This window comes from Psammomys obesus, unplaced genomic scaffold, assembly GCF_907164565.1.
Source record: "Psammomys obesus unplaced genomic scaffold, mPsaObe1.curated_primary_1811, whole genome shotgun sequence".
Lineage (NCBI taxonomy): Eukaryota > Metazoa > Chordata > Mammalia > Rodentia > Muridae > Psammomys > Psammomys obesus.
Window position 1 is genome coordinate 15,280,639 of NW_026585644.1, and position 18,652 is coordinate 15,299,290.

Sequence of the window (18,652 nt, forward strand, 5' to 3'; positions counted from 1 at the left end):
CTGTCTGCAAGTGGGAGTGCTTCTGTCCTGTCACATTGCACTTCTGTAATATTTATGTATTTATTTTATGTATATGAGCACTCCAGCCTCACACACCAGAAGAGGGCATCAGATCCCATTACAGGTGGTTGTGAGCCACCACGTGGGTGCTGGGAATTGAACTAGGACGTCTGGAAGAGCAGCCAGTGCTTAACCGCTGGGCCATCGCTCCTGCCCTCACGTGCACGTGTGCTCCCTCACTAAAGCCTGTGAAGAAGGCAGTGTTGTCGTTCCCCTCTGAGACCAAAGGCCTGGGGCAGTGGTCAGTTCCTGCCATCAAGCAGACCTCTGCAGAGCCTGCTGGACACAGCCTGTGTGCGTGGGGGCCTCCACCCGGGCAGCAGATGTGCCGGGTCTGCATCAGGCGTGCACACAGGCTTGGGGTCTGGCTCAGAAGGGGGCCTCTGATTCTGCTCAGTCTTCTAGCTGAGCTGGGCTGGGGCTTTTTGGTTTGGTTTGGTTTGGATTTTTTTGTTTTTTCGACATCTGTTGAGATGGTCTCTCATGAGAGCCCACTGCAGCCATCTCACTAAGAACACTTCTTTTCAGGGGGAGGGGCTGTCTTTGAAATTAGCACACAGGGTGCAGTGGTTGCCAGCTGGAAAGAGCATGCTTGCTTGTGCGTACTCACGCCTGTCTCTCCTGCAGCCTCTGTTCAGCTGTGGCGGTCTCGTCTGGGCCGAGTGCTGTATTCCATGGCAAACTGTCTGCTCCTGATGAAGGTATGTGGGCGGCTGATCTGTAGAGCACCTTGTTCCAGAAGGCAGTGTCAGCAGGAAGCTGCAAGGAAGTGCTGTGTGTTCCGACAGGCCTGACGACGAAGTGGGCCATGGGCCTCAGCAGTGCTCATCATGGCCTAGATTGCTCAGTAGAGTTCACTCACACTTGGGGGCCTAACTTGTCTTTTTGAAATTTCCACAGAAATGGTTTACATTACTGAATTTAATTGCGCAGGCCTAGGTCTAAATGGTCTAATTAAAACTGCTCATTCCACCCCTGTTTTCCTCTGAACTTCATCCAGAAAGTGTCCTTTGTTCTCCTTCTTTTAGGATGAGGGTCATTTGTTTTTTTTTAGTGATTGATGGTTTTGCCATCTGAAGGCAGGTGTTCCCACCAGACCCACTTGTGAGGAGCTCACCCTGAGCTTTCCACCTGCGGAGCCAGTGTGAATCAGGAAGCCCAGCCGAGCTGTCAGTCACTGTATTTTCAGTCTGTTCTCCACATAGGCCCTGCCTGCCGAGGCAGCCGTGTTTTCAGGCTTCTCTCTTGTTTCAAATACTTCCCATGCCTGGCTTACCTCCCGCCCTGGGCACGGCTGGCCTGCCACAGAGCTGGCGGCCTCGCTGCCAGCTGCAGGCACTGAAGCTGCCACAGAATCTGTCAGCAGCAGACGCCAAGAGCAGCACCGTTAACACCTTCCGAGCTGTGGTGAGACAGCTCATCACTCCTCCCACAGCCAAGGTCATCCTGCTCTGAGCATCCGCCAGCAGGCAGGTTACCAAGTGGAGTAACGTGTTCTTCGCTTCAGCCTGACTGGCCGCCCTCCACATGGCCATGTCCTTGGGTTTGGCAGGAAAGTGTGTGGCCACTGCCCAGCCATGGAACAGCATGCATCCTCTGCACCTCTGCAGGTCTGTGATGTGTGGCATTGGGTGTGGACAGGCAGGCCAGGCTCATCTGGTAGGTGACCTTGACACGGGAAGAATGGGTTTCCTAAATCTCTCCTAGCTCTCATCTTCACAGCTCTTTCCTAATTTTTAACACTTTTTTTTTTTTTTAATTCTGTGTCTGAGATGTTTGCACAGGGCCTGTTGCCTGTTGGGTTGCTTTGTTCCTGGCCTCAACCCTCCTCCTTCTTCTGCCTCCTCTGCCTCCTCTTCCTCCTCCCTGGTGACATCATTGCAGAGCCTGTCCCCTCCCCCATGTGCTACAGCCTTCAGCCAGAGAGAGACTTGCTTCCTTCTGTCCCTCTGTCCCCTATGAGGTCTCTCACTTAGCACTACTGTGGCCAGTGGCAACCTTAGATGCCACCATGAGCATCCAGTGGCATCTGAAAGTCTGAGTCTTGGCTGCCAGGCCTTCTTAGGCTTGCAGCACTGGTATTGCAAGCCAGAAGCTGAAGATCCTCAGGGGAGGCAGTTACTGCTCCACTGCCAGACACTAGTCTGTCGGGCTTCAGCTTGAATTTCTGAGATGCTCTGTTAGAAAACCCTGTAACAAAAACACTTCTCTTTGTTTTCCTGCAGTGGTGATACCACCAGCAATGTAGGCACAGGCACCAAACGTCTACCTCTGCCATCCCACCACCACAGACTCAGTATGGATTTTCAGGTTTCAAAACTACTTCCACAATGGGTGCAATTTAGGTTAAAAATTTGGTTTAATCTTGATTTTCATGAGTTAAAGGAAAGAAATGTTGCAAGTAAAGTGGATGCAAGCACATGCATTCTGCTGCCATCTAGTGGGCACAACCAGTATTGCCACAGTAGTTGAGCTGCACTGCTGGGGCCTGTGTGCCTTGCTAACAGTGACCTAGTTAATCAGCCTTTTAACTTTCCCGTTCTGAGTATCCCATAGTACATCTTGCAAGTACTCATACATCTTGCAAGTACTCACTTGCAAGACAAGTTCATATATACATGATGCCCTTGAGCCTCACAGGAGCTGTGAAGTACCTGTGCCCCTGGAGGAAATCTGCCTGGGGCTATAGCCTCCATTGGACACTATCCAGCTCCATGTCCCGTACCTCCTGCACAACACACCACCTGTTATGGCCTCTCCTTTGTGAGAAAGAGCCTGCCACACACAGGACGATTCCTCTTTGTTAGCTCACACTACCTGAAGCCTGTGGTGATACAATGGCCATTGGCATAGTGTAGCAGTCACTTAGCCACGAAGAGCAGCTTTTAGGTGCAGGTCGGGGTAGGTGCTTTTGCCCAAGTATGGGTGTCTGTGTGTCCTTTCAAGGATCGTGGGTATAGTCAGAAGAGTAGGGTGGGCACTCTCCAAGAAGCTGCTGTCAGCCACATTCCTTTAAAGAGGCCCACCAGCTTCCCAGAATGAGCAATTTCACTGAATAGGAACCAGCCAGATCCTCTACACAGGTCTAAACCCTCCCTCCAACAAGCTCACCCTAAACCTTGAGGCTTGCTGACATAACACTGATGCCTCTGGCACCTGTCTGACAATCCTTTCTCTGCTACTGCTTTCTCTCATTGTTCCCAAGCCTGTGAGTCTACCCTTCCTCCCAGGAGGGCAGTAAAGGTGTGTGAGAGCACACACCTTTAATCCCAACACTTGGGAGGCAAAAGCAGGTGGATCTCTTGAGAATTCAGGATAAGCCTGGGCTGTGTAGTTACAGGTGTACAGAGCTACACAGTAAGACTCAGATTCAAAATATTTATATATAATGGGTATATTTAAAGTCTCTTTTTTTCTGCTACACCATCCTCAGTAGCATGAACCCCTGACCCCTGGCAGGTTTGAAAGGCAGTAATACCAATCAAAAGGTCTAGGACTTGCTGCCCAGGCATGCTGGCCCTGTCCACAGCTGTCCATCAGAAGCACCCCGGGCAGAATGGAGCATGAGTGGTCAGGTGCAGCACTGTGGCTCAGCACAGCCCGCCCTTGCTAACTAAAACCAAATCTAAGGGTACATACCAGGTTAGAGGGGGACACCAGGATGGACTGCAAGAACCAAGACCCTCCTGGGGAAAGTAAGACTGCCTGCTACTCATCTGTGCAGCAACCCTGACCATAAGACAGGCTGCACAGGGATGGTGTGTCCTCCCAACCATGACCCTGGCTTCCCAAAGGCAGAGGAGTCGTCAAGGGCCTTCTCTTCGTACACCTCGTGTGTGTGCATGGTACACACGTGGACCTGCACGTGCTCACACGAGCACCTGCTGGCATAACTAGAACTAAGACAGCCCGAACTCGGGCAGCAGTGACAGGCAGCAAAACGTGGCAGGAGAGGGAATCAAGGCATGTGTGGTCTGGCTCTTTGTGAGCATCAGGCCTTGAATAAAATTAGTTTTAACGAGCTGCACTTGAAGGTACCAGACTGGAGAGTCTTCTTTTTTATTCCCCCCCTGCCAAACTGGAATTTTACTTGTCGTCTGTCTTTATAACCTCCCAATTAGCAAGCTCAGCAACTGTAGTCCCAGTTTGGAGAAACCGAAAGTCTAGAATGCAGAAATGAAATACCTTCCAGAATCCAAGGGTTAGGAGGAAATCAGCGGTGGTGGCCCGGACTGGTCACCATGCAGTGTAACTGGGAGGAAGTAAGTGCTCAGCACGGTTCCTTCCACAGAGCTTGCTCGGGTGCTCAGCTACAGTAGGAGGAGCTGACCTGAGCCTTGTAATAGGCAGCACCGCTCTCACTAAGACTGACTCTCATACATTTTTGTACTGTGGACCAAAAGCGGGAAATGGACACCAGCTGGGTGGTAGACAGCCTGCGCCTCAATGAGGGGCTGCAGGCAGGGTCAGTGCAAGGTGCACGCTAGGAAGGTGCACAGAGCTCTGGCACTGAAGACAGACAGTGCAGGGTGCAGACAGCAAGCCCGGCACCTTCTAGGCCTCTATGTACTTGTCTCCACAGTGCAGTGGTGAGTGCAGGACATTATAGGAAGCAGTGACAGCCATATGCCCAGACCGTCATAGCAAGCATGATTGGTAGGTGGTTTCAGTACAGATATTTCACCTTAATATCAAGCACAGAAAATGCCTGAGACACTTTCAAAGTATGGTGTATGTGTCTGGAGATGAGATGGTACAGAACCATGAGTCCTAACAAGAACTCTGCCAGAAAAAAGGGGCGGACCCAATGAGGGACCTCTGGCTTCTGCTTAGGAAGTGGGGTGAAAGGCAGCTTTGGGCCTGATTCTAGCTCGAGTCTCTGTGATGACAGAGGAGTGTGTCACACAGAAGTCGGAGTGCTTAGTACATCAGCGTGGAAGGGATGGTCGGCACTGGCCTGCTGTGTGTGTGTGTGCGCGTGCGTGTGTGCGAGAGCGCGCTTGGTCCATAATGCGCTGTGCGCAGCTGCACAGCTTCTGCAGCTCACTGCATGCTCTTGGTCTCTTGCCACAGGACTATGTGCTTGCCGTAGACGCCTACCGCACAGTAATCAAGTACTACCCGGAGCAGGAGCCACAGCTGCTAAGTGGCATCGGCCGCATCCTCCTCCAGGTACTGGCCACACGGCTGACAGCCCAAAAGCTGAGGATGGCAGCTGCAGCCCAGTAGGGCTGCCTGGAAATTCTGTCCCGCAGAACTTCCACAAGCAGGGAGCAGTAAGGGAATTATTTCACTTAAAATTAATGTGACCATTAAGGTGTTCTTTGCAATGATTCTATTGGGTGACCTTCTGTCCTGTTGCAGGTAGGGACATCTGCTAAACTGCTGCTGCTGTTGGGAACACTCAAGTGTACCCTGACACAGTGGCTGCCGTTAGACAGAGGCTCAGCCGCCCTCAGCCAGGCTCTCTAATATTTGATGTGTCTTCCTGTCAGTTCCAGGATCATGTTCTCCTACTGCAGGCTGCCCAACATATGGGCCTTGTGTCTGTCCCTTGAGAGCCTCTGAATACAGGAAAGGTGGGTGGGTCAAGGACAGCTAAGGGCAAGAGGAGAAAAAGCCAACCCACACAGGTCACAGGAGTCAAGCACAACTCCTCTCGTGACCTCACAGTTTTCTGCAGGCTACATGGCCACCACACCTTAACAGCATCTGTAGCTAGAATGCCTTCCTGGCACCTAGGAGTCTGGGTCTCCTGGGTACAGAGTCCTGTGTCGCCTGACTCCTGCCATCTGTGCACACATCTGGAATACTGAAAGTACTTGTGCAGAGTGGGAAATTGGTGGCCCCAAGGATGAGAGTCCCTCAAAGACCACATCTCCACCGTGAAAGCTATGTTACATAAGGAATGTAAATGCTTATGGGATGATACTGACTTCAGTACTGAGCTGGAGCTGTTTAATGTTGAGTGCATGAGAGGATAATGGGTGCCCTTACTCCATCTTGAATGTGATCTACCAATCAGAGGAGGCCAATGGCTCACTGGTATTGAAAGCCTGTGGGTGATACAGGTGTCAGCCAGTGCCGCTGTTGGAGGGAGAGAGGGGTAGTGTCCTCAGCAGATAGAAAAAAGGCAAAACATAAGGGCAGCAGGCTTGCTGAGAAGTAGGCTGGGCCTTTTGGCCTTAGGGAGTGCTACAGGCCAGTGTTCCACCTCAGGATCCAAGACAAAGGAGAGCCTTTGTCTTTTGGACATAATGCTCCAAATGAGAGGTGTAGTGTCCATTGAGCCTAGGAATCAAAGCCCAAAGAAGGCTGATCTTCAGGACTAAGACTCCTGGGCACCGCTGTGGTGCTGGCATCTGCATCTTGCACCCATTCTCTTGCCCCTCAGTGCACGAGAATAACTGGCCAGTCTTCAGTGAAAAAGAGGAGCAGCTTCCTCTGCAGCCATCCCAGCAGACTGAGGTCCTCATCAGCATGACATGGCAAGGCTAAAGATACCTGGCTACCCCACCCTGATGAGTCAGCAGAGTGCAGCCCTCCACAGCCATTCTTGCCTTTGAGTGTGTGAAACCAAATGTGGAGGCACACACATGTTCTCAGAGGCGGTGCCTGGCTGCTAAGTCTGGGAAAGCACACCAGAGTGCTGAAAAGTGGACATTGATATAAACAAGGCAAGGCGCTTTCTGTCATGATGCTCAAGAGTGGGAATAGAAGTGGACACTGTATACAAATGTGCAGAAGGCTGTGAGGGAAATTTGGCAACAAGGGGGGACTGCAGTAACCAAGATGAAGTAAATGACAGACAGTGGGTTCCCGGATAATCTCACATAGGTGAATTTGGAGCTTACCGCACACCTTCTCTGTGGGCATCATACTTGTATTAAATTTGTTTTTAAGGTTTTTCTAAGATTTTGTGTGACCTAAGAACAAGTGAGCCGTAATCAATCACCCACACAATTGCTGGACCACAGAGGAAGGCAACTTTGACAAATATGAGTGCCCCAGAGGCACATGCCCCTCCTCTAGCCTCGGCTGGGTGTCCTGCCTACAAACCGTCTGTTGTGATTCTTCAGGGTGCTTTTTTCTGAAGAGCAGTCTTCATTGTTTCCGAGATGGGCACAGAGCAAGTCTGGCTGTGAGCAGAGGGTGACCTCTGTGGGCTGTGTGCCATTCGCATAACAGCTGGAAACCCAGCTCAGGCATGCAGCACAATCAAGGGCTTATTTTTGATTCAGTTCCCAGACATGGGGGAACTCTCAATGCCTTTGCCTGTCCCCACAGGCGTGACTACCTCCTGCCCACACTCCCTGCCAGCCTTCAATAAGACCAGGTGGCATCTGCATATTTGAAACTCTCAGGCCTTTGGATGTCACCGTCACACACAGCATCCTGCAGACCATGTGTGCCTTCTGCTCAGAAGGCAGGTGGACAGTGGCTAGGGGGAGGGAAGTGGACATGAGAGGGATTCCACATCGAGGAAGCCCATTCACAGAAGGCTGGAGATGCCTGTAGGCGGGAGCTTCTCAGACAATCCAAAGGCAAAGCAGAGCAATCTAGTCTCTGGACATCTGGAGCATTCATCCTTTGAAGTTACTTCTCTCCAGCTCAGACTCTGCCCCTCTAGATCTTTTCACATGGGTCTTGGGAGGTCATTACTCACACCAGCAAGGTAGCTTTTGAACCTCCATGGAAGTGTAGTAGCCAATGGATGCCACTGTGTGAAAGCAGCTCTGCTGTCCAGAGCAGGACAAGAGGGTACTTATGACCTTCAAAGCAGGATGCCCATGACTGTCAGAGTTCACTGGAAAGCCAGGAAGGTGCCAGACCACAGGGGACTGCAGGGAGCCAGAAGGGAATGCTGGACCACAATGGGGAGTTGCAGAAGAGGCTTGAGCATGTCAGGGATGGAGGCAGCAAAACAGACAGGGCTGGCTGATTCGAACTGCAGCCATAGTAGGAGCAGGTGGGGAACAGTGGTACACAGTGGCCCTAGGATGCCTGCCGGATGGCGACTGTACACCCTGCTATGTCCTGGATATCACATTAAATATCCGTATTGTATACGTGCAGCTCATTAGCCAGCAGTCAGACCTCAAAAAAACTGCTTAGAAAGGAATGGCCTCCGGCTTGCAAAGGTGTCAGCCCCTCCCCAGGAAATACAAAAACTTTTCTTGATTAGTTTTTGAGCCGTTGTGTGGCAAGAAGTGATTGTAAGGGGAAAAAAAAAAAAAAACAAATGGGGAGATGTCTATTCAAGAACTCAATGTGAAGGCTGAAGTGTTTCAACCAAGGCTGACCTCATCCCCAGCACAGCCAGTGAGATGGGCCCACGCTAGGAGAGCTCCTTCCACTTGTCCCCCATGCCTATTGCTGGGTAGACAGGGGTTCTGCCTTCTCAGGCAGAGGGCCACTGTGGATACAGCAGTCACACTAATTGTCCATTACCATTCCACCAGGTAGGACCTCAGTCTCTATCTCCCCCATGCCGCCCTAACCTGAGTACTCTAGAATCACTCAGGAGGAACTCACTCTGGTTCCAAAAGCAGGCCTGCAGATAGGTAGCTAATAGTCTGCTCCCCAGAGCTCTGACTCCCTACAAACAACAGAAGGCAGGAGAGAAGTCAGCCCAAGGGTGCTGCCAAAGAGGAGAGCTACCGGGCTGAGACAGCCAGAACAAGCCTCCTAATATATAAAATGGACTTTGCCAAAATCGAGAACTCACACAGCTCAATCCCTCAGGGATCCTCCAGGCATTCGTTAGGAGGCAAACATGGTTGTTATTAAAATGAGGTACAGCATGATCAAAAGATGGTATTCTGTGGGACTTTTGGCATGACCTTCAGGCAGACCCTAAACACAGGGTTCATTTGTCTGCCCCTTACCTGTGTGTGTAAAGTTGTGAGACAGAATCTTTTATTTCTTCCTTCTCGCTGCAAGCCTAGCTTAGAGCACTGGTTTCCCTTCATACTCTTAAGGCAAAAGAAGGGCATGGATGATGCCTGGATATCTCAGCTCCATATCATCCTGATGCTCCCCATCATTCTGGAGAGCCAAGGCTGAATCGGATAAGGAAAGGTCAGAACTTCACTTCCCCTAGAGAAAGAGTTCCTTTCATCTCCCTGGGTGCCTATCCTAATAGTCCCTGCTTTGTTCAAGGGGGCTGGTTTCCTCACAAGGGATGCCAGTGGGTCTCTTCATTTATTTTTACAGTAGGATTCTGTAATACTTTGAAATTGGGAAACCTGTGGCATCTCCTCTGTCCCCAGCCAAAAATACCCCAGAAATCAGGACTGTTGTATTATACCAAAGTTTGTTTTTACTTAATACTGTGCCAGAACTTATTCTCAGGGGCACAGCTGCGAAGTTGTAAGACTTCAGCCAGACACTTCAGTGATTTTGGTTTATTACTGGATGCTAACCTGAAATTCTGTCTTAAATGTCTCCTGCTCACTGGGTGGGCTCTGGGATCCACTCCGTAACATACAGGGGACTTCCTATTCTGACATGATACTGGGGAGCAAGTGGGACTTTACATTTACATCTCTTTTAACCTATCAGCTAAAGTGACTGGTTAACTTTGTCAAAGCAGATTGGAGACATAAAAACAGCTGAAAAATACTTTCAAGACGTTGAGAAAGTAACGCAGAAGTTAGATGGACTGCAGGGCAAAATAATGGTTCTAATGAACAGGTAAATATCTTCTACTTACTTACTTTGTGTGTATGCATGTACACGTGCATGCTGAGCTCAGAGGACAACTGTGGAGAGTTGGCTCCGACACACAGGAGCTCCAGGGACTGAACTCGGTGCTCAAAGGACAGCAGGTGACTTAACCTGCTGAGCCATCTCATTGGCCCACAGATTGGGGTGTGTCTTTCTCCCAGCTGTCCTCAGTGCTAGACGCAGGAGCCTCAGGCCAGGTAGCATACTGGCATTCTAGAATCACAGCCCTGCTCCCTACTCTAAGGACCAGTCAGAAGGGATCCCTGCTCTTCACAGCCCGTGCTTGCTCTCAGTGTAGACTTACACTTACACAGGCACCATCGGGGACTCCGGGCAATGATGGTCTCAGATTAGCTTTCATGAGTCATGTATCACAAGATCATTAGTGTGTGGCCATCAGGACAAACCTGCTCCCTTTCAAACCAGACCCAGACACCAGAAAGTAGACATGATGAGGGGGTCAGTTTGTAAGGCAGGAAGTCACCTTGGGTGGGGCTACTGTGTCTGGACTGGAACCTGGATGGCTGCCTTGCCAGTGAGTCTGATGTTGCAGTAGTGATAAAGCCACTGGCTCCATCTGAGAGCTCTCGACTCACTCTGGCATGTGAACCTGATATCCCCGTAGTACATGGTGAGACTGGCCCTGGCTGGTGGGCACCCTAGGCTCACCTGGGTTCACTGCCTTCTCTGTTGTATGCATTGCAGAGCCTTTCTGTACCTTGGCCAGAATAACTTTGCAGAAGCTCACAAGTTCTTCACAGAGATTTTGAGGATGGACCCCACAAACGCAGTGGTAAGACACGCAGACTTGATACCCCACAGGCCTCTCTACCTTTTTCAGACCAGTGAACCAAGATCCCTGCACTGGCTTGGCCTCCAATAGCTAGAGTGGTCTATAAAGGGGCTATTGGGACATGAGGACCAGGGACCACCAAGAGCAGCTGGCTGTGTCTCTGCCACCCTAAGCACACGTCCTTTCCTCCAGGCCAACAACAATGCTGCTGTGTGCCTGCTCTACCTGGGCAAGCTCAAGGACTCCCTGCGGCAGCTGGAGGCCATGGTGCAGCAGGACCCCAGGCACTACTTGCACGAGAGCGTGCTCTTCAACCTGACCACCATGTACGAGCTGGAGTCCTCAAGGAGCATGCAGAAGAAGCAGAGCCTACTCGAGGCTGTGGCCAGCAAAGAAGGGGACAGCTTCAACACACAGTGCCTCAAGCTGGCCTAGTTCCCACCAGATCTCTGTACCCTGCAGACACTTGAACAGGTGGATCAGTAAAAGCACTGGACGGGTGTGTGGGAGCATGCCTTGAGCTGGGCTACTCTCAGACCCACAGCACTGCCTTTTGGTAAGGGTAGGCTGTGTGGACAGCATTCAGAAACAGGAAGTACAAGACACACAGGGTCCCTTCAGTTTGTTCCTGGAAGTTAACCTGCCCTTTTATCACTTCTGAATATTCACAGAGAAACAGTAGGTGTATACTACTGCCTGTTCTCACTGTAGGCCTAAATGATCCTAGTTCACTCTCTCTCTCCCTCCGCGTCTCAAAACGAAGCATCTCTTTGATTATTCGGCTCACTCCTTTCTGGCCTGACACAGGCCACCTTGGATGGCTTGTGTTGAGAGCCATCAGCTGTGTGCTGGGGCAAGAAGCATCAGGCTGCACAGCACCAGTGCATTTCTGTGTAGCTGGAAGGCAGGACAGATGCTTAATGCTTGGAATTTTTTCTACTTTGAGAAATGTGAAGCACCTGAAAATAGCTTTGGGTACCCAGCTTTCCTAGTTTGTGTGAAAACACTCATTGTAAAGGCAGGAAACACAACTGGGTTGCAGTAGAGTACAACTTTGCTCCACCCCAGCTCCAAAACAGACCAAAACTATACATCTCTTCACTTTTGTAATAAAGGGAAAAGATAGAGCACTTGTGTGACTTCCTGGGGAGGCATCAGCAAACACCTTAGATGCAGCACAGAGGCAGGTGAAACGGTCTTACCTAACACTAACTTGGAGAAGCATGATACCCAGAGGTACCAACTATGCCACCCCTCCTTGGTGGTGACTCTCACAAGCTGCATCTCTGGATATAGAACATGGAGACAGCTCGGCTGGCCAGCCTCCTGTCCCAGCTGTTGTTACTGCTGTGTAGCCCTGGGGAGGGGCCTTGGCGGAACATAGTCAGTTATGAGGGAGCTGTTAGTCCAGGAAGGAGTAATTCAGAGGAAATGGCTACAAGCATCCTACGCCTTTCTCGGCTTACATTGTTTCAACACTGGACGTTGTTCCACTGTGCCTCGGCTAGTCATTCTCAGGAGCTTGCCTAGCTGGCTCTCATCAGTCATCTTTGGAGTAAACACAGATGTTTCACAGGGAAGTTGAGCAGGCCCATTACATCATCTTTAACAAAATCAGAGCAGTGTCCCCCCACCCCGACTGCCACCTGTGACCTGCCCAGACACAAGTCTGCCCTGCTTTTCAGTATCAAACATGCAATTCTTCTGTTTCATGATATTGAAGGGGAGCACACCTTGAATCTACTCAGAAGCCAGGGAGGGCACCGGATCCCCTAGAGCTGGAGTTGCAGGTGGGTGTGAGGAGCTTGATGCAGGTTCCGGGAACCAAACTCCAGCAAGCAGTGCTAACCCTGAGCCATCTCACCTGATCTTGTGTTCTGCAAGTTCTTAAGGCTAGATCTTGGAGGTGGTACCAAGTGGACTGTCACTGCCACCAAGGTCAGAAGACAGTTGTTCACAGTCTTACATACCAGCAGCCAGGTCCTAGGGACCGAGGCACAGCATCTTGCCTGTATTGGGCTAGGGATGTGAGAGCTAAGCCACAGGGGTCCTCAGCTCTGGCCATGGTGAGAAGGTGCCAGATTCACCCTGCTCCCCTCAGGCACCACATCATCAGATAGCATGCCAGGAGCCACCAGATGTCTGCACAACAGAAACAGCATCTGGTTCTGGTCTCACATCTGCAGGTAAGGTTGATGCAGTACTCCCACAGCCTGCATCCCCTGCTGTCTTAGCAACTCTTATAAAGGAAAATATTTAATTGGGGCTGGCTTACAGTTTCGGAGGTTTAGTCCATTATCATGGCGGGAAGCATGGCGGCATACAAGCAGACATCATGCTGGAGAAAGTAGCTGAAAGTTCTACAGGGAGAAAGACTGGGCCTGGCTTTTTTTTTTTTTTTTTTTTAATTTCAAAGCCCACCCCCAGTGATACATTTCCTCCAAGGCCACACCTCCTAAATCCTCCCAAGTAATGCCTTTCCCTGGTCAGTAAGCATTCAAATAGCCTATGGGAGCTATTCCTATTCACCCAACATTGCGAGGCAAGGGTTATAGTTGGGCAGTGGTGGTACACACCTTTAATCCCAGCACTTGGGAGGCAGAGACAGGCGGATCTCTGTGAGTTCGAGGCCAGCATGGTGTACAGAGCAAGTGCCAGGACAGCCATGGCTACACAGAGAAACACTGTCTTAAAAAAAAAAAAAGGCAATGGGGGAGAAGGCCAACAGAAGGAGGCTGTTTTGCAATCCTGAGAGGTCCAAGATTGTGACCATTCTGTGGATCAGCTTTGAGCCTGTTTTAGAGCTACCACACAGCTGACACCACTAACTAGACCTGCACAATGGCAGACTCTAGGTTCTCCGTGCCTTTCTCATCTCTTCAATGTCTGGCATACATTCTGGCTCAGCACGGGTCCTCTGACTAAATCATGGCAGTTGCTGATACACACTTCACTCCTCTGATCACGGCAGCTAAAATGAATTAGACTCCGCACACAAGGAGACCCAAGCTATCATCACTCCGGCACCAGAAGTGACAGGCTATTTTTAAAAGGTTCACTATGCCAATTTTTTAACAGCCATTATTGTTCTAATCACTCATAATAAATTGCCACACTCCCTCAGGAGCAATTCCCTTTTCTTGCTTTTTCCTCCTAGGGTGTTAATCTCTGCAGAACTTGGGCCCATTTGAACATCAACACCTCTGTGAAGTCCTGTCCAGTCACACTGGTGAGAATAACAGGCCACAGTGTGACCAGCCCTCCCAGGCACCTTTTTACAGAACCCACCATTAGGAAGACCACCAAAAAGGGACACCCAGTCTGGAGCTCACCCAGGTCTGGATCCAGCAGAGCTAACACCAAAACCTGCATGTGCCACACAGCATCCCTGCTACGTGTTGTTAGATGCCTAGACTACAGGATGCGCCTGCAGACCAGGGTTCTTGCTTGCTGGCCTGTGGACACCCATCTATCAGGAAAAAAAAAAAAAAAAACAGCACACACAGAACAGGGAAGCAAGCCTGTGTGGCTTGAGTTTTTGTTGGTGTGGTAATCACCTTCTGGCGAGGTAATGGTCTCTTTGTCTCCTGGGTTACACTTTCATGAAGGGAAGTCAGGGCAGGACCCTGGGGACAGTAACTGAGGCAAAAGCTATCAAGAGCACTGGTGTACTGAGTTGGTTCCTTACACTGCCCAGGACCCCCTGCCCATGGACAGCGCCACTCACAGTGAGCTGGGGCATCCCACACAAATTGTCAATCACAATACCCTACAAGCAACCATATAAACATTTTCTCAATTACGATTCCCTGTTCTCGGATATGTCTGGCTTTGTCAAGTTGGTAAGAACCAACCATTACAGGGATTGGAAAGGGCACCACATCCCCTGCAGTGAGCCATGTCTGTTTTGCTTTGTTTGAGACAGTATTTCCCTACGCAGGAATACTGGTAAACCAGGCACAACACAGAACTCTGGATCCTCCTGCCTCTGCCTCCAGAGTGCTAGGATTACAAACATGTACTCCCACACCCGGCATGGACCACTTCTTAACTGGTCTTGTCCCCACCCATTACCAAATCAGACCATACCTTCTCTATCCCTAAGCTCCCCAGGTTGTACCTGGAGGGAGACCAAGCCACTACCGAATAGCAAATTATGAAGCCTACAATCTGCTTCCACCAGGGCATATTCCCTCCCTACTGTCCCAGGCACATGGGCCTTCAGCCCTGGTCCCTGTCCAGGTCTGCTGCTTCCTGAACCAGAAAAGCGCATCCTCCATTGCTAGAACCAAAATAGGTCTCCACAATATGCATACAGTGAAATCCTCATTGCACCGGGTGACTGGATTTGGAGATGGGGGCTGTACGGGACTAATTAAAGTTAGGTAAGACAAGCCGGGCATGGCAGTGCACACCTGTAATCCCAGCACTCGAGGAGGTAGACCAATCTCTGTGATTTCGAGGCCAGTCTGGTCTACAAGGCAAGTCCAGGAGAGCTGAGGCCACACAGAGACACCCTGTCTTGAAAAACAAAACAGTAAAATTAAGTAAGAACCTGTAAGGCTGGCACCTAGTCTAAGAGGAATGAAGCATTGACACACAGGGCAGGACACTGTAGAGGGGACCCTCAGGAGCCCAACTCTGTGATGGGGACATTGAGCTCCATCTCAGTCAGCAGCCTCCGGTGTTGTTGCCTGAGTCTCCTAGCCTGTGGATCTTTTGTCAACCCGAGACACCCTGAATCTGAAGAACTCCCCTCAGGTGTGTCAGCACATAATCCACTGGGCTCCTGGGAGGAACAAGCCTCACCTGTTCACAGAGGCTGGTGGCTCTTCCCTCTCCAAGACTTTCCTGTTGCCCATTCCTGTTCCTGCCTGGAACCTGGACAAAAGGATTAAACCATTCAGTCCCAGAAGCTCTTGAACGTCCAATGCAGGCCTGCAGTGCCTCCTCTCAGCAAGCTCATAGTAAAGTATGTGATGTGGAGGAGCCAATACAGCGACTATCGCCACTGTATGGTCCCAAGCCCTGCTCTGGGGGAGGGGCAGAGACAGTAGGACAGGCCTCTGAAAGTGTCTCTGTTCCCAGCCCTGCTGGAATTCCTGTGTCCTTGGATGATGACCCTCCTTTGTTCTCCTGGAGAAGCAATAATCAATTATGCCAGAGTGCCTGAGAGGTACGAGGATTAAAGAATGGCCGGCCAGGTTGAAAGATGTATAGACGGCAAGGCCAATCGCTCATTGCATCAATCTGACAGGCAGGTGTGTAGGCTTAAGACAGGAGGCCTTTCCGTAACAGCTGACACAGACAAGCACGTTTAACCCATTGTAATGTAATGACGGGAAGGCAGTTAAGTTGGGAATACGGCTCAGAAGCAGACTGCATTCCTAGCGTGTGCTCGGCTCTGGCTTCAGTCTCCACACTGGAAACTGTCTATCAGTGATTATTAATCCCCTAATGTGGCTAGGGCCTACATGATTTAGTCACTCAACAATACTACTAACTAGGGATCAGGTCTTCCATACATGAGGCTCTTGGGATGTACCATATCCCAGGAGACTTTGTGCTCCCAACCCCGCACACCCTCATGGTGTATTGAGGGCTGATGGGAAGAGCTCAGACCTGTGGGCTATACTGCTACAAGTAAGCTGGACACATCCAGAAGGGCTGCCTTCAGGGATGGCCCACACCTAGACCTCTACCCAGACAACTGTGAAGACCACCCTCAACCCTACTGACCCATAAACACCGGTAGGTCTCAGGGCATCCAGTGCCATCCACATGTCAACGTCCAAATGCCTCCAGATCACACTCTGCTTCCTGTCAAAGCAGCAAGGCCACAATGCCACACAGCCTGCCCAACCCAGGTAACACAGGGCACACAGCCTGTCCACAGCACCCTGGAGCTAGGGGCAGAACAGAAAACCTCAAAAATAAAATAAAATAAAATAAAATAAAATAAAATAAATAAAATAAAATAAAATAAAATAAAATAAAATAACCTTAACCGAGATACCAATGGCTCAGGCTCTATTAAGAGAGGGAACAAACCCAAGCAAAACCCATTGCATTTTGTTTTATTTTTTTCTTTACTTTGTTGCTTGGGGCGTTCTGGGTTACATTCTAAAACAAATATCCAACTCTGCTACCATGTTGATGTCCTACAATCGTGCAACGCACTGAAAGATTTCAGAGGCTCCTGAGCAACCAGTGCCAAAAGCATTACATCAGCACAGTATGACTTTCCTTTCATCTGGCCATCTTCCAGATGCTGGTGTGTGCCTGTGTGTGTGAGTGAAAGAGAGTATTTTCATTGTATAAGCCATAGAGAAAGACTGAGTGTGTGTGTGTGTGTGTGTGTGTGTGTGTATTTTCACTGTATAAGCCATAAAATTGAGGTTTCTGAAACCTTTTACCTAGTGTACTTAAAAAAAAAAGTTTCCAGAAAAATGATTGTTCCAGCTCACACATCTGAACAAGACTCATATTCATCACCCTCAACCCACCCACTCATCAACTCAACCCATTTTCCTATTCGCCCACTCCATCCACCCACCCACTCATCAATCCAACCCATCTTCCTACCCTCCCACTCATCAATCCAGTGCCTCTATCTATCCACCCACCATCAGCCACTCCCCCCTCCACCCACCTATCCCCCTACCTGCCTGCCTACTCCTTCGGCCCACAGCACTCCTCACCCACCAAGATATACTTAATTCTACAGCTGGAAAAAGTTCAAAATCCCCACACTGGCAAATTACGGCAAATTTCTGTCATCAACCATCTGACATTCTCTGTCCACCAGAGGTGAGAACGCTTTTATCCCATTATGATCAGAGCAGCACCAGCCCATGGAAGCTCCCAGGACACCCAGCTGAGGCCTGGCTCTTTCCAGCCCCTCCAGCCCAGTGAAAGCAAAAGGCTCCCCTTTAGATGTCAAAGCTGTGTTCTGGAAATGAGGAGCCTAGCTGGTTCTAACCCAGCACCAAACTCAAGAAAGCAAGAGAAAAGTACGTGTCTAAAGCTGTGAACCTCACTGTGTAAGTCGGTAAAACAGCCCCACCATTAAAAATGGCTTTCCCCCTCTGGACTTAGATGTGGTGTGCACACATTGGGCCATTGGTGGGATCTAAAGATGCGATGACGAGACTTCGTGCTCCCAAACCCACACCCTCATGGGTCCCAAGTTCCTTTGTTTACCATCTGAAAAGCCAGCATAATGGGCTACCTGCATCGCACCTGCTAAAGAGACAAGACAGGAATCACACAAGGCCCAGACTTACCTCTAAAAACTGACTCTAGAGTCTAGTGTAGATGATCTTGCCTGTAATCCCAGCACTCAGGAGGTAGAGGCAACGGATCCTTTGAGTGTGAGGCTAGCCTGATCTACATATTAAGTTCTAGGACAGCCAGAGCTATATAGTGAGACCCAGTCTCTAAAAATAGTAAACAGGGCCTGCCATCAAGCCTAATGACCTTTCTTTTTTGTTGTTGTTTGGTTTGTTGGTTTGTTTGGTTTTTGTTTTTTTTTTTTTTTTGGGGGGGGGTTGGTTTGTTTGTTTGTTTGCTTGTTTGTTTGTTTGTTTGAAATAGGGTTTCTCTGTATAATACCCAGGCTGTCCTGGACTTGCTTCGTAGACCAGGCTAGCCTTGAAATCAGAGATCCTTTAATGATCTAATTTAAATCACTCAAACTCATATGATAAGAAGCAATAAACTTCCTCTGACTTCCATTTGTGTACCATGAGACAGACACACACATAGCCTGTCTCAAAATACAAACAAAAAGTAGGAATGCTCTGAGAGAGCTAAAAAACTATTGTCTCACTTAGGTGTATTGACAGAATTCTGTTATCTTCCTCAATCTTCCCCCAGTCTGAGAGGTCATGCCTCACACCCAAGACCTGTCGGCATGTAGAACATGGTGGAAGACATACATAGTCAGTCTTCAACAGGAACAAAGCCATTCACAGTAGACAGAAAGGGAGCCACAAAAAAAATAAAAGCAAAGCAAGTGGTGGCAGACACCTGTAATCAGAACGTGGGAGACACAGGCAGAAAAAGGCC

The 18,652-nt window shown here is 49.7% G+C and overlaps 1 protein-coding gene across 1 annotated transcript in view; it reads left to right on the forward strand.

Moving 5' to 3' along the window:
• The window catches only part of Trappc12 (trafficking protein particle complex subunit 12), a 61,317-nt gene extending 49,608 nt beyond the window's left edge, over window positions 1-11,709 (forward strand). Inside the window, exons 8-12 of the mRNA XM_055624980.1 lie at window positions 688-761; window positions 5,134-5,232; window positions 9,656-9,756; window positions 10,495-10,582; window positions 10,775-11,709. Coding sequence (XP_055480955.1) covers window positions 688-761; window positions 5,134-5,232; window positions 9,656-9,756; window positions 10,495-10,582; window positions 10,775-11,017 — 605 coding nt within the window. The 3' untranslated portion in view covers window positions 11,018-11,709. The remainder of the gene's footprint in view (window positions 1-687; window positions 762-5,133; window positions 5,233-9,655; window positions 9,757-10,494; window positions 10,583-10,774) is intronic.
• The last annotated feature ends 6,943 nt before the right edge of the window (window positions 11,710-18,652 follow it).